Below are 14,845 nucleotides of genomic sequence, written 5' to 3' on the forward strand. Positions count from 1 at the left end.
GCATATACCGAGAGAACAGAACTGTGAGGCCGATGCATTGGCAAATTTGGGATCTGCGGTCGAAGGGGTCGAAATCAACTCCGGAGAAACGGTGCTACTGACAAGAACGGCCATAGAAAGCGGACACGCTGAAATATACTCGACATGTCTGACTTGGGATTGGCGCAACAAATACATTGACTACTTGCGTGATGATAAGCTTCCAAGCGACCCGAAGGAGTCGCGTTCGTTACGAACGAAGGCAGCCCGATTTTGCTTAGTGGACGGCCAATTATACCGACGCTCTTTCCACGGACCCTTGGCTAAATGTTTGGGCCCCGGGGAAACGGAGTATGTGATGAGGGAAGTACATGAAGGGACCTGTGGCAATCACTCTGGTGCGGAAGCTCTGGTCCGGAAGCTGATCAGGGCCGGGTATTACTGGAATCAGATGGATGAAGACACGAGAAACTTCGTCCGAAAATGTGACGGGTGTCAGAGGCATGCCCCGATGGTTCACCGGCCCGGGGAGTCGTTGCATTCAGTGGTCTCACCATGGCCGTTCATGAAATGGGGAATGGACATCGTGGGTCCGTTACCCCGGGCACCAGGTAAGGCACGCTTTATTTTATTTATGACTGACTACTTTTCTAAATGGGTCGAAGCGCAGGCCTTTGAAAAAATCAGAGAAAAGGAGGTTATCGACTTCGTTTTGGACCACATCGTCTGCCGTTTCGGCATTCCAGCCGAAATAACTTGTGATAACGGTCCTCAGTTCATGGGTAGTAAGGTCAACAGTTTCCTCGAGGGGTTGAAGATCAAGAAGATTGTGTCAACCCCATATCACCCGTGTGCAAACGGACAGGCGGAATCCACTAACAAGACAATAATCCAAAGTCTAAGGAAGCGGCTGGAAGCATCGAAGCACCGTTGGAGAGAAGTGTTGCCCGAGGTACTATGGTCTTACCGAACCACGGCCAAGTCCAGCACGGGCGAGACCCCTTTCTCGTTGGTATACGGGACTGAAGCCCTTATCCCCGTCGAGGTTGGCGAGCCGACTCTCCGTTTCAGGTATGCAACCGAGGAGTTAAACGGGGAGGCCATGGTCGTAAGGCTCGACCTGGCAGATGAGATGCGCGAAAGAACATTGGTCCGAATTGCGGCTCAAAAGCAGAGGATGGAAAGGTACTACAATCGGAGAGCCAACTTTCGGCATTTCCGGGTTGGGGACTTGGTACTTCGAAAAGTCACTTTGCATACAAAAAACCCAAACAAGGGAAAGCTAGGACCAAACTGGGAAGGGCCGTACAAGGTGACCGGTGTAACAGGCAAATGATCGTACCAGCTGGAGTCCATGGATGGACAATGCCTACGCAACAACTGGAACATAGCCCATCTGAAAAGATATTACTGCTAAGGTATGATCCTCTCATATACCTTCTGTTAACCGTATTGTCTTTTTGCAGGAAATCGAACACGACACAAAAATAGAAACTTAGGACTGAAAGCACGTGTTGCACTCTTTTCCTTAAGCGCGGTTTTGTCCCAAAATGGGTTTTCCGCCGAGGTTTTTAATGAGGCAACGAGTACAACGTGCTACGCAATAAAGGCCAAGGGCCAGAACTCGGACACCCGAGGTTGCATCTTCCGAGTGAGGGCTTGGTAACACTCACCCGACCTCGAAGCTCGGATCAGTGTTAAGGGGCCACAGTACCCACATCGAGGCATGGCACGATAAAGAGAAACAAGGGAAGAAATTCAGCATTTGCCACGGCAAAAGCATAGGCCGGCCACCGGCCTCCGACTTCGATGTAAGGACCAAACGATCATAATGAATCGTGTCCCATTCAACATTTGCCACGGCAAAAGCATAGGCCGGCCACCGGCCTCCGACTTCGATGTAAGGACCAAACGATCATAATGAATCGTGTCCCATTCAACATTTGCCACGGCAAAAGCATAGGCCGGCCACCGGCCACCGGCCTCCGACTTCGATGTAAGGTCCAAACGATCATAATGAATCGTGTCCCATTCAACATTTGCCACGGCAAAAGCATAGGCCGGCCTCCGACTTCGATGTAAGGACCAAACGATCATAATGAATCGTGTCCCATTTAGTGTTTGCTATGGCAAAGGTACAAGGAATGAAAATTCTCCTATATGTACGAACACTTGTAATACAAAAGTCATTACAATAACCAATATTTTGGCAGTGCTCAAGTTGTACGCCCAAAAAACTGGGCGAAGTGAGGTCATCTCAAATCGGCCTTAAAGATAAGTCCCATGGGCAGAATTAATCAACGACCACGAATCATCTTGTCCGAAATTTGGACCAATAGTTCAAGGCAGAATAAAAACAAGCAATCAAACGAAGACACAAGAGAAGTGTAACTTTCGTATACGCAAAGGATACTTTTATAAAGAGTACATTTACATCAAAAATAAAAAAGATCCTATGCTACTCAGCACGGCTAGAGTCAGAATAATCGGACTCGGTTCGTTCGGAGTCATCCGAGTCGGACCCAAGGGCACGGTTGGCCTCCTCCTCCATCTCCTTGGCCTGGGTAATCAAGGCCGGAAGATCGGATAATCCGCGATCGGCCTCTTCAAGGGTGAGCCGCCAAGACTTCCACTTCTCATACTCGGCAACAATGGCAGTATGGGCCTCGGCCGTCTCCACGCCTTTCCAGGCTTCTTCCAAGTCGGCCTCAACCTTAGCCAACTTAGCCTCTAGCTCAGCTCGGCCTGCCACAGCGATAGTCCTCATGTGGACAGCAGCTTCTAACTCGGCCTTAAGAACGTCGTTGGCACTCACCGCCTCCTCCAGCTCGGCTTTTAAGCCCTCACTCATCCGAGACCGCTCCTCGGCCTTCTCTTCGAAAACTTTCATGTGTTTTTCGTACAGGGCGGTATCAGATTCCAGTTGCCGATTCCTCTCGGCCAAGATAGTCGCATCGGCTTTCACCAAGTCAAGTTCCCCTTGGAGTTGAGAGACAGTGGTCTCCAACTCGTCCAGCCTTGACGAAAACTGAGCTTTGTCTCGACTGAGGAAAATCTTATCAGCCTCGAGGCTTCGGTTGTAATCAGTCATGGCGACCAACTCATTTTTTAAACGACAACTTTCGTCCTTAGCCGCATCGAGTTCGGGACGAAGGTTGGCGAGAACGGTGGCCTGGCTCAACTCTTCCTCTTTCTCTCGGAGGAGGTGCTTGTATTTCTGCGTTTCTCGGCCCTGGGCGTCTAGTTGGCCTCGGAGATCATCCATCTCGTGTTGGGCACGGATGAAGGCTTCGTTCACCAGTACTACACTCTGCAAGGAAAGCAAACATAAGGAATCAAAACCAAAATGAGCGCAAAATCTGATTGATATGCAAAGATGGTTGTAAGTTCTACCCGGTTGCCCGCGTGCATGCCTTCGTTCATGAGGCATTGCCAAGTGACCCCGGTCATTTTGCGCTTATCCGAGTCGGAAACAAGAGGACGCAAATAACTTGCCACTCCTACCGGACGTGATAGAAAGCCACAATCCTCGGGGACGGTGACTACGGCCGATCTGGTCCTTCTCGGCTCAACGCTCGGGGCTGGGAAGATGGTCACCAGGTTATCCCTAGAGCCAGATTCTGACTGTCGGTTGGCCGACCTCGTGACCCGAGGAATTGGAAGATGACCAAAACCCGCAGCTTCACCGGTAGCCGGAGGAGTGGCTGAAAACATATCGTCGAAGTCTGCAACCCTCGGGGCAGGGGTAGACGAACTCGGTATAGACTCAATATTCCTGGCGAGGGCCGGGGGCTCGGAAGTAGAAACCGGTTCGTGGCCGGGCGATGGACGAGCCTGAGTGGGGGCTTCGGTCTCCGGAACTGGAACGGTCCCTTGATCGGTTGCAGCAACAGCCGTTTCCCCGGCTCCTTTTCTCCTTTGCAGGGGAGTATCTTCCGAAGAAGTTTCACCTGAAATGTCGACGAAGTCAACCGACCGAAGAGGGGCCGGGGAAAGGATTTCTTCCGCGCTTGAAAGAAGAGCGGGAATTAAGATATCTTCATTCATAGAAGGCAAGGGCGGTTCGGAGGCAGTCTCCTCGGGTACTGGGGCCGCTAACGGTGTCGGGTCTACCCTCCGAACAATGATGTCGGACTCCACCTCCTCCCTCGGTGGCCGGGCAACACTCCTTGCTTTCTTTCGTTTGGACGGTTGGCCCTTTTCGGGGGGTCGTTTCCTTCTGGCGGCTTCGGCGAGAACGCGAGCGGAACCCGCCATGTCGAACGCGGACGCCGGCGCAGGGGAAGCAGCCCCCGACTCCGATCTAGATGCCACCGAACCCTTCGGCAAGCCTGAATGACAAAAGCATAGGCAGGTTAAGGAAATTGACGGCCTCGAATGGCTAAAGAGGCAACGAGATCAAAGGGAAGCCAAATATTACCATGATTTTGAGCGATCCATCGACCGCGTGATAAATGGGCCCAAGTCCGGTCCTCATAGGGAAGCTGGTTGAGGAGCGCCGTGACCCACTCGGTCAGATCTCGAATAACCGGGGGAACAAATCCATTTGCTGTAAAGTAGCGAAAGGGTGGTGAGAAAACAATACCGTAAGCAACTAAACATATGATGACGATTACTCAAAGGATCGAACTTACGTTTGTCGTTCCATTTCTCCGGAAAAGGTTGATGGGAGGCCGGGATTATGTCCTCGGATTTTACCCGGACGTAGCGTTCCAACCACCCCCTGTCCCGGTCTTCGTCCATCTTCGAGAAGAGCGGGTTCCGGCTGCGCTTGGTTAATCTTATGACACCACCCCGGAATATCCTCGGGGAATACAAACGTATTAGATGGCCCAATGAGAATTCCTTCTCAGCCCTGATGGCCAGCAACCGGAGGCAGGCAACGACCCTCCAAACAGTTGGGCCGATCTGAGCCAAAGTTACGCCATAAGTCCGACACGTATCCAGTATGACCGGATCAACCGGGGGGTCGAGCTTAAGGGTGAAGGGGTAAGTGTACACGTACAAAAACCCCTCCCGGTGGTCGGTTATGGATTCATCTGGCCCGGGTGCGAAAACCCTTACCGGGCGTGTGTCCCACCCGCAGTCTGTCCGGACTGTGTCGAGCCTGTCCTCGGTTATAGAGGAAGGATATCGCCTCACGTCGTATCCCCGGTCTGAAACGACGGAGGGTTTTTCTACCTCCAGGTCTTTGTTGAAGTTAAATTTTGCCGGTATAATATCTGAGGCCGCAGTTTCGGGGTTACCCTTTTGTTTGACCGGGGATACGGCCTCGGCCCTCGGGGACGAGATTGAAGGAACGTCTGTAGAAGTGGTTTCAGACATGATTGAAAGAAAAGGAGAAAAGTAGGGAATGGCGTAAAGGAAACGAAGGAAGTGACGATTTGAAGAAGCAAAGAAGCAATTGACGAGAGTAGTGACAAAGTTAATTCCCTTTCCTTTCTTTTTTTTTGTATTGGTAAGAGAAGGTTTGGCAACGAATTTGTGAACGGAAAGGATGGTTGTTGACGCACAGAAGGAAGAAGAAAAGGGACAGCAAACCAGAAAAGTGGAAAATGAGGAAATGAGGGGCTTTATATAGGCGTAAGGGAGGAACGGTTATCGAGGGCGGCCAATCGAGGATAGCCACGTGTTGCGACATTAATGCGAAACGACGTGTAAAAGGCGGTTGACAGGAACGAACAAACCAGAATTGGACACGTGGGCGACAAAAAAGAAGACGAAACGCAGCCGTTCCCGCCAAAATAAAGTGATAAGAATTGGCCGACCGGGTGGCCGGATGTACGATTCATTCACTTCCCATCACTCCGATAGATCGTTGGTCCGGGAAGCGTGGGGCTATCTGTATATGGTGAAAACCGGATGAGGGCCAATCCGGGGTAACCGTGGCTCGGAGGAGGAAAAGGAGGGAAAGTTCGTGTATAAGCATCGGGTTTCCGGATAAGCATTCGGATCAAAGCCGAGCGGAAGCATCATCGGTCCCGGTTTTTAAGCCACCGAAGGTTCGGATCTCTTTCCGGGGGGTTACCGCCGGTGGTCCGGTACCCGTGAGTCCGTTGGTCCGTTATGACCGTTACTGGGGCGCAGCAGTGGTGTCACATCATGGCCGGCTACCAACTATGCGTGTGTCAGACGGCGCCGTCAGTCAGATCCCATCACATCCATACAGGGGATGTCCTTTTATTATTATTTTATTAATTCATATTGAGGAAGGCCCATGGGTTCATCACTATAAATAGGGCATTCCCTCCTCCCTTTGGGGGTTGGTGGATCTTTTATTCAAAAGAACACTTGTAACACAATACATATATATATACAGTTCTTGCAATCTCAATATTGATATTTTCCATTGTAAGTTTGTCATCTATATCATATTTCTTCAATCAAATTGGCCATACGCGGAGTCATCTGTCACTTGCGCTCCTTGCACGCTTATCAATAAGCATTCTCATCCACGGTTTGTAATAAACATTGGGGCTCAAACACATATCCTATACTCACACACAAATTCAATTGATTACCGAATCCGGGGTAAACAACCGCCCTTAAGATATCTCTTTGGAGATAATTTCTTCTTAACTTAATTGTTTTTACCCTTTTAACAATAATTTTGGTGGTGGGTTTGAGTGTATAATTCAGGTTAACTTGAATTTTGCAGATGCTTACGGAAGAAAAGTATTCTTTAACTATGCAAAGCGTTTTGGGATGCGAAATCCTCTTGAAAAAAGTACTAATTTTATCTAAGTCAAGATAAAAAATTTATGCTTTCATTTAGTTTGTTTGTAATTTTCCATAAGTAGTTCTATAACTATTAATTGATTACTAGACTAAAAAAAAAAAAATATGGTTTCGCTGACTAGTATGTGGATGACTAAATCTGGTGCTTCTTGTAATCAAAATGAAGGAAAGCTGTACTGAATCGAATCTTTACAATGTGATGTAGCCTTTGCTTGTTGGAAGGGGAAGGAAACTTTAGGGGCGATAATGGCTGTGGAGAAGAAGGAAGAATAAATAGAGAGGGGTAAAATAGGTTAAGGGTGCGGAGGTGGCCTGTGACGTGACATTCACCTCATCAAATATTAGCGTCACGTAGGATTGGATGTCCAGTTTGGACAACTTTAATGAAAGAAAGACATATTTAAGCCAATAGTATAATGATATGGATATATTTGAAACTAAAGTATAACTAGAGATATATTTAGTTCTTTTCCTGTAGTACAACGATATATTTGACCCTTTTCCGTTTATTTAATACGAATAAGTAATTGACGGTTTTGTATTTCATGATATTATAACGTCCTTTCTTTTCTCTCTTTTACTTTATGGTAATAACACCACTCTCTCTCTCTTAATTTTTTATACTACTATTGAGCATTGTGTTTTACCAAATCGTGTCGGAAAGAATACCAGAAAAACGCAGCCACACATTAACAGTGTTTCACTGACACTCCAATAGTGCAGAATTCTTTATATCACTGCGTTTAATTTCTACAAAATAAAAAACTTAGTTGATCTTTTTGTCTAATTCTTGAAAAGAAAAGAAATCCTGACCATAGATTCCCAATCCTGTTCTTTTCTACTCTCTTCTTCATATCTCTATAAGTAGTAATATCTCATCCAATTTCTATCCCTTTTCGCTCACTTTTTTAGCCAAGAAGACCAAAGAAAAAAGAAAAAAGAAAAAAGAAAAAAGTGGGTTTTGTGAGATTTATGTCGGCAAGGTCTTGTTTGGCTGTGATCAAATTTGGGGCTTCACTGAAACTCTTGTTTTCACTCTTCTTTGCTCTCTGCTTGCAACTTTCCTCAATTTTTTCGATGGGTTTGAGGCCCAAAAGGTACAAATTTTTTACCCACCTCGAACTCTTTGTAGTCTTTAATTTGTTTCTTTTTAATGTTCTGTTGTGGGGTTTTCTGGTGATTTTTAGCCTACCTTAAACCCTTGTAGTTGTTGAAGAATGAGAAGAGTACCACATCGGTGATTAATGAGATGGGTGGTGTCCTTATATGGGCTTACATTAGCTTTAGCTCTGGTTCATTTGTAGTGTTAAACCTTTGTAGTTTTTGCTATTGTTCATTTATATGTGTTCCAATTGTTGTGTTTTTTTCCTTTTTAATGTTCTGTTGTGGGTTTTTGGTGATTTTGGAAGCTGATCTATTATGTTTTTTTTTTTTTTTTTTGGTTTACAGGAATTGTTCTGGAGCAGTATTTTTCGAGGGATTTCACATAAATCAGCAATTTTTACATCTTATTTTGCTTTTGAGACCGCCACTACTTACCTGATACAAAGAGTAATCTTTAAACATTTACTTCTAATTTTGTGCATTACAATCTTTTTCCTTCTAATTTCCTTTTTAAAAAACAATTTTTTTTTGCATATATTGAGGTGTTTTGAGGTGAGATAAGTCGGGATGAATAAGCCTGTGAGGCAAACATCATTAAAACTTGAAAATTTAGGCAAAAACATGGAGAAAAAAGCTGATTTAGACATACCAGTCAGGAAAATTAGGATTGTTTGTTATGATCCTGATGCTACTGATACCTCGGACGATGAGGGGATCGATGATCCTAAGTCCAAGCGTTTCGTTCGAGAGATTAAGTTGCAAATTGGCAACTCTTTTAGTCCTCGTAAAATGGCTCAAACTGAATGCTCCTTTCAAGATAGCAACAACAATGCAGCGAAAAAACCAAAGAAAGAGGTTAAGTTTTTAGCTAAACCCTTGATTCGATCAAGGCCACGAGGTTTATCGAAATACAAAGATGTTCGTCAACGAAAATGGGGAAGATGGGCTGCTGAAATTCGTGATCCTTTTAAAGGGAGTCGGGTCTGGCTGGGTACTTATAATACTGCTGCGGAGGCTTCTGGAGCTTACGAATTGAAACGCCTTGAATTCGATACTATGGCGAAGAATAATAGCACAAATGTGTCTGAGGAGGAGAGTTCTGATGATGGAAGTAGTAATAATATCAACCATTCTGGTTCAATTGTCTCTGATCACCAAAATCAAAGCCAAAATGTTGCTGGTGTTTCAGAGGACTATGCACAAAGCTCGGCGTCTTCAATTCTTAATGGGCAAAAAGATAATGAAAAGGCGAGTGATGTTACTTTGGAGGCTAATGTTGAAGTGCCTGAGTTGGCATTAACGGAGGAAACACTATCTTTGGATCAAATTGGTGAAAGTATGGATATGGATCTTGATTTGGAGCTTGGGTCATTCCTCAATATTGGTGCTGATGATTTCAATCAGCATGTGGATGACTTTGTTGTCAACGATTTTGAGGACCCTCCGTTTTGTTTGATCGAGGGTGATGAGGAGCAGTTGCCTAATGGTTTGCCTGATTTTGACGTCTTCGATTTCGATGGCTATAATGAATCCTTTGCTTGGATGGATGATGCTCCGGGTATGAATGGAACAACAGCCCTCAATATAGCATGCCCATAATTTTGCAGGTAGATGATGAGTTATGTTTTGATAGTATTAGTATTACATATATTGACACATATATTAAGTGTCAATAGAGTTGTCTGTCTCAAGAATCAGCTAACGAGATGCTTGAGACCGTGATTTTCTTTGAGGAGTTCTATTTATTTGTTTGTTTAAGAGAAGTTTTTGAGTCCGGGGATGGTTGTCCTCAAAGAAATTTTGGTCCCCTTTGGGTTTTCCCGTGTTTTTTGAGCTGTCCAAAGGGCTTCAATCTCAATGTGCTTAGTCTTGGAGAGTTTGTTGCCGAAGAAAGCGATTGAAAACTAGCGTGATTTTAGTATTTTATTCGCTATTACCCATCGTTTTTCGAACTATGGTATCAATGGAGTATGTTACGTATGAAATCTCTCGAAGAGCTTCTTAAGGGAACTTCGTTGGTTTTGAGATTCTTCTCCTACTGATGATTGTCAGTGTATATTATCTGTTGGATGCTTTCTTGGCTGAGTATGTTGTGTAATCGTTGATATTGAAAGTTACACATGTTGGGATTAAAATAACGAGGGGCCATTCGAGAGCTGACAAAGCAAATATTGAACCATGATAAATTAGAAAAGGTCAATTGAGAAAGCTAATATGTATAAAGAAAGTATCGAACTATGAACTGAGCTTCCGGAAACTAGTGAAGTGTGCCAAAATTTCGAATAACATTATCATTGCCTTAACTTCAAAAAAATGGAGCTTTCGTTGGTGTGAAAATCCAAGGTCCAAATCCTTTTGTTTTTGACAGTTTGTTGAGTCAGATCTTGAATGTTGATATGTGTTACAATGGGACAATATTTTCTGGATAGGAAGGAAATACACTTTTTGGGTTGCTTGGCCAATAGCCAATCAAAGGCTATCAAGGACCACAGGTGGTTGTAAGATGTCATTCCCTAATTCTTTAGATACAATGTAGTTTGACTCGGCTTGTAAGTTTAAGAAAATTAAAATGGAAGATACTGAAGCCTATGGCTGTAAGTATGCTGCAATATTTGTTTGGCTTTAAGATATTTTAAAGGGTAACTTGCATAAATAATTACCTTTTAATGTTTGCTTTCAATTCGTAGCTACCTTTTTGCTATTTCCAATTTGTAGCTACATTTAAGCATTTTCGCCGGATTTGATGTATTTCAGTGTATTTGAATACACTGTTCAGTTGTATTCAACTTTATCTGATGTCACATGTATTTGACTGTATTTGAATACAGGTAACCTTAATTTTTCTGAATACATGTGTATTCACAATGGTGTATTTAAGTGCATTTAAATACACGCCGAGGTTGTGTATTTTAGTGTGTTTATATATTGATGTATCCTTTTGTTTTGGGTGTAGTTGTATGTATTCGACTGTATTTTAAAAAAAAATTAGATGCAAAATTTAAATATATATATATATATATATATATAGTTCATTCAAACAACACATACAGTCAAATACATTTAATTTGCGCCCAAAATACAATCAGCCAACGACTGTATTTGAATGTATTTCAACAAAATTTCAAACACACTGTATGTATTAGAAGAATTGTATACAGACATTTACATATATCATCTAACTAACACATACTGTCAAATACATCTAGTTTGCCTCCCAACCATCCCCCCCCCCCCCCCCCCCCCTACCCCCCCAAAAAAAAATTACAATCAGGCGACGACTGTATTTGACTGTATTTCAACAAAATTCAGGTGCATATAGTGAAGAATAGTCATTTTAAATGTATTCGACTGTATTAGCACTTAGAAGTCCTTTTATTGGACTGTATTTGAATGTATTTAGACTCAAATAAATGAAAAACATTCAAATCCTTTTAAAAATACACTATTTACTCAAATACACTCAGATGTGAGGAAAAAACAATCAAATAGACTAGAACATCGGGAAAATACATCAAATCCAGATCGTTGGGAAAATCTCTGGTCCGTCAATTCACTGTGTAATGCCAATCCATATCAATCCACAGTTCTAATCCCATCAACTGAACTCAACAAAATAACATCAGATTTCTCTTCTTCTTCCTTTACTACCCTTTCTTCAGATTTCAGATCTTTACCAGAAACAGTTTGACCTGATTAAACGATCTGAATTTGAGAGTAACTTCGAGAGTTGAACAACCGGATCCAAATTTCGAGTCAAACGAAAAGGAAAACCCTGAATTAGAAACTGAATTAACTGATTCGAATTTATATAAAGCACTTGGACAATTGTTTCTTCTTTTTGGCTGACGTAAGATATCTAGATCTTGTTCTTCTTTCTCGGGTTTTTCTTCTTCACATGTTTGTGTGGTGAGAGCGGATCTGAGAAGGAATGGAGAGAGAGAGAGAGGCGATGGAGGAGAGAGAGGTGAGAGAGCAGATCTGAGAAGGAACGAAGAGAGAGAGAGGCGATGGAGGAAAGAGAGGGGTGAGGGAGAAGAGAGGAGTGAGGAAGAAATACAAGCTATAAACCTAATATATGTGGTATAGCTATGAATAGTAATTTAAAAAATCACTTTAGCTACTAAATATAAATAAACTAAAAGGTAGTTATTATCAATAATTACCTCTTAGAGATAGCTATGCTAAGTAATTATTCCAAAAAAGAAAGAAAAAAATACAATCAGGCAACGACTCTATTTGACTATATTTCAACAAAATTCAGATGCATAATGAAGAAAAATCATTTTAAATGTATTCAACTGTATTTGAATTTATTAACACTTAGAAATCCTTTTATTTGACTGTATTTGAATGTACGGAAAAGGGTCAAAATTACCCCTCAACTATCGAAAATGGGCCAACTTTACCCTTCGTTTGCAAATGAGGTCAAATATACTCATTAGGGGTGGGCATGGTACGGTTTGGTACGGTATTTGAAACTTCGGTTCGGTAACTTCAGTATTCGGTTTTTAAAAATACGATACCATTACCATATCAAATTAATTCGGTACGGTTCGGTATTTTTAAGTTCGGTTTCGGTATTTCACGGTACGGTAATTCGGTAACCATAGTTTATTTGACTTCGACTTACGTATATACTCATGTAATAAAGGATTATGACTTCGAGATTTCTCAATTATATTAAACTAACACCATACACAAATAGACGTATTTAAAAGAAAGTACAAGCAATTCTCTTCGTTAATCAATTGCACAACGGACATTTGAATCACGATAGAGTAGTCAAAGTTTCAAAGTCTAAACAACATTAGCCAAAATTAAGCATAATCTTCGGTCCTAAATAATTTTACACCAAAAATTTCATTCAGCAGCAGAGAGAATAGGCCATTTCCACCATTTCAAGTCTTAATGTATTGGAAAAATAGCAGAGACAAATTAAAGGCTGCTTCTAGGCCTCAGCATATGTGAAAGACTAAAAGCATGAAAATATTAGATAAAAAGTTAGCTTTGATGGTACAATTTTCTATTAGATACAAATTGGCATTAAATGAGATGTGATGTAATTTTTTATACGAAAACTAGTCTATATATTTAGCAGTAGTAAATATAATATATATGGATTGTATATATGTAGTATAAACTTCGGTATGTTATACGGTATTTCAATATCCATTTTATAAATACCAAATACCATACCGAATACCAAAGAAAATTTAAATTCATACCAAATACCATACCAAATACCATAATACTAAAATCGCGGTATTAAAAACTTCGGTATCGATATGATATTCGGTATATACCATACCGTGCCCACCCCTAATACTCATGCCGTTAATAAATTGAATCATATCTACCTTAAAAAACTAACAGACCTCCATGTCATTTTTTTACTCATTTAAATTTATTTAATTGGTGACATGGACTGCCCCATCGGAATGAAACCTACGCCATTTTTTTTTTTTGTTTTTTTTTTTTTTAGGATCTTACGTTTCTTCTCCATCTAAAAAAAACTTTCACCGGTTTTGGCCTCAACCACACCCCCAGCCAGCCCTCACCCAACACCCAAACATGTTCTTTCTGGCATTTTATGCTGATTTAGTTGAAGTGTTCCAAATTTGGAGGTGAATTTGGTGGATTTATTTTATTAGATTGCCATTATCAGATTCGTATAGTGAGAGGTTTCTGGTGTTTTAAGCTGATTTTCTTGAAGTGTTCCAAATTTGGAGGTGAAAGTTAGTGAAAAGATCCAAATTTTAGGAAGATAAAGTGAATTTTTTGGCTAATTGGGTCTCTTTTTCTTGGTGCATTTTTTATTGGATTGGAATTACCAGATTCGTATACTGAGAAGTTTTCTGGCGTTTGACCTGATTTTCTTGAAGGGTTTCAAATTTGGAGGTGAAATCATCAAAATTTAGGTAGATAGAGTGAAAATATTTGGATGTGGATGAGAGGAGGGTGGCAATGAGAGGAGAAATTTTAGGAGTGAGGGACAGCAATGACTGCAGGGTCACTAGGTCTTCATTCTTGAGGAAGTTATGATTCTTTACAGCAATAACTATTTCAGAATAATTCATCATCAATCCAACCAACGCCCCCGATTCCATGAAAGCCCCCAAAGTTGTTTAGGAAGAGACAAACAAAACCGGTGATTGCTTTTCTTAGATGGAGAAGAAGATATTAAACGTTACGAAAGGTGGGGTATGTTTTATTCTGATGTGGCAGTCCATGTCACCAATTAAATAAATTTAAAATGGGTAAAAATATGACATGGAGTTCTGTTAGTTTATAAGGGTAGATATGACCCAATTTATTAACGGCAGAGGTATATTTGATCCCATTTGCAAACGGAGGGTAAAGTTGGTCATTTTCAGTAGTTGAGGGGTAATTTTGACCCTTTTCCGTTGAATGTATTTAGATTGAAATAAACGAAATACATTCAAATCCTTTTAATAATACACTATATTTACTCAAATACACTCATATTTGACGAAAAAACAATCAAATAGAGCAGAACGTGGGGAACATACACCAAATTCAGATCATCGGGAAAATCTCCGCTCCGTCAATTCACTGTGTAATGCCAATCCATATCAATCCACAGTTCTAATCCCATCAACTAAACTCAACAAAATAACATCAGATTTCTCTTCTTCTTCCTTTACTACCCTTTCTTCAGATTTCAGATCTTTACCAGAAATAGGTTTGACCTGATTAAACGATCCGAATTTGGGAGTAACTTCGGGAATTGAACAACCGGATCCAAATTTCGAGTCAAACGAAAAGGCAAACCCTAAATTAGAAACTGAATTAACTGAATTGAATTTATATAAAGCACTTTTTGGCTAATGTAAGATATCTAGATCTTCTTCTTCTTTCTCTAGTTTTTCTCTTCACAAGTTTGTGTGGTGAGAGCGGATCTGAGAGGGAATGAAGAGAGAGAGAGGCGATGGAGGAGAGAGAGAGGTGAGAGAGCGGATCTGAGAGGGAACAGAGAGAGAGAGAGGGGATGGAGGAGAGAGAG

General features: G+C 41.9%; 1 protein-coding gene across 1 annotated transcript; it reads left to right on the top strand.

Annotated features, from left to right (window-relative positions):
- Positions 1-7,279: 7,279 nt before the first annotated feature.
- LOC132613920 (ethylene-responsive transcription factor ERF118-like) lies at positions 7,280-10,669 on the top strand. The gene is made up of 2 exons (XM_060328216.1): positions 7,280-7,814; positions 8,167-10,669. The coding sequence occupies exon 2, from the start codon at positions 8,389-8,391 to the stop codon at positions 9,418-9,420; it is 1,032 nt and encodes a 343-aa protein (XP_060184199.1). The 5' UTR covers positions 7,280-7,814; positions 8,167-8,388; the 3' UTR covers positions 9,421-10,669.
- The last annotated feature ends 4,176 nt before the right edge of the window (positions 10,670-14,845 follow it).

Source organism: Lycium barbarum, chromosome 10, assembly GCF_019175385.1.
Source record: "Lycium barbarum isolate Lr01 chromosome 10, ASM1917538v2, whole genome shotgun sequence".
Taxonomy (NCBI): Eukaryota; Viridiplantae; Streptophyta; class Magnoliopsida; order Solanales; family Solanaceae; genus Lycium; species Lycium barbarum.

Bases quoted from the DNA above. Each gene is read 5' to 3' on its own strand.
- LOC132613920 (XM_060328216.1), top strand. From the start codon at position 8,389: ATGAATAAGCCTGTGAGGCAAACATCATTAAAACTTGAAAATTTAGGC.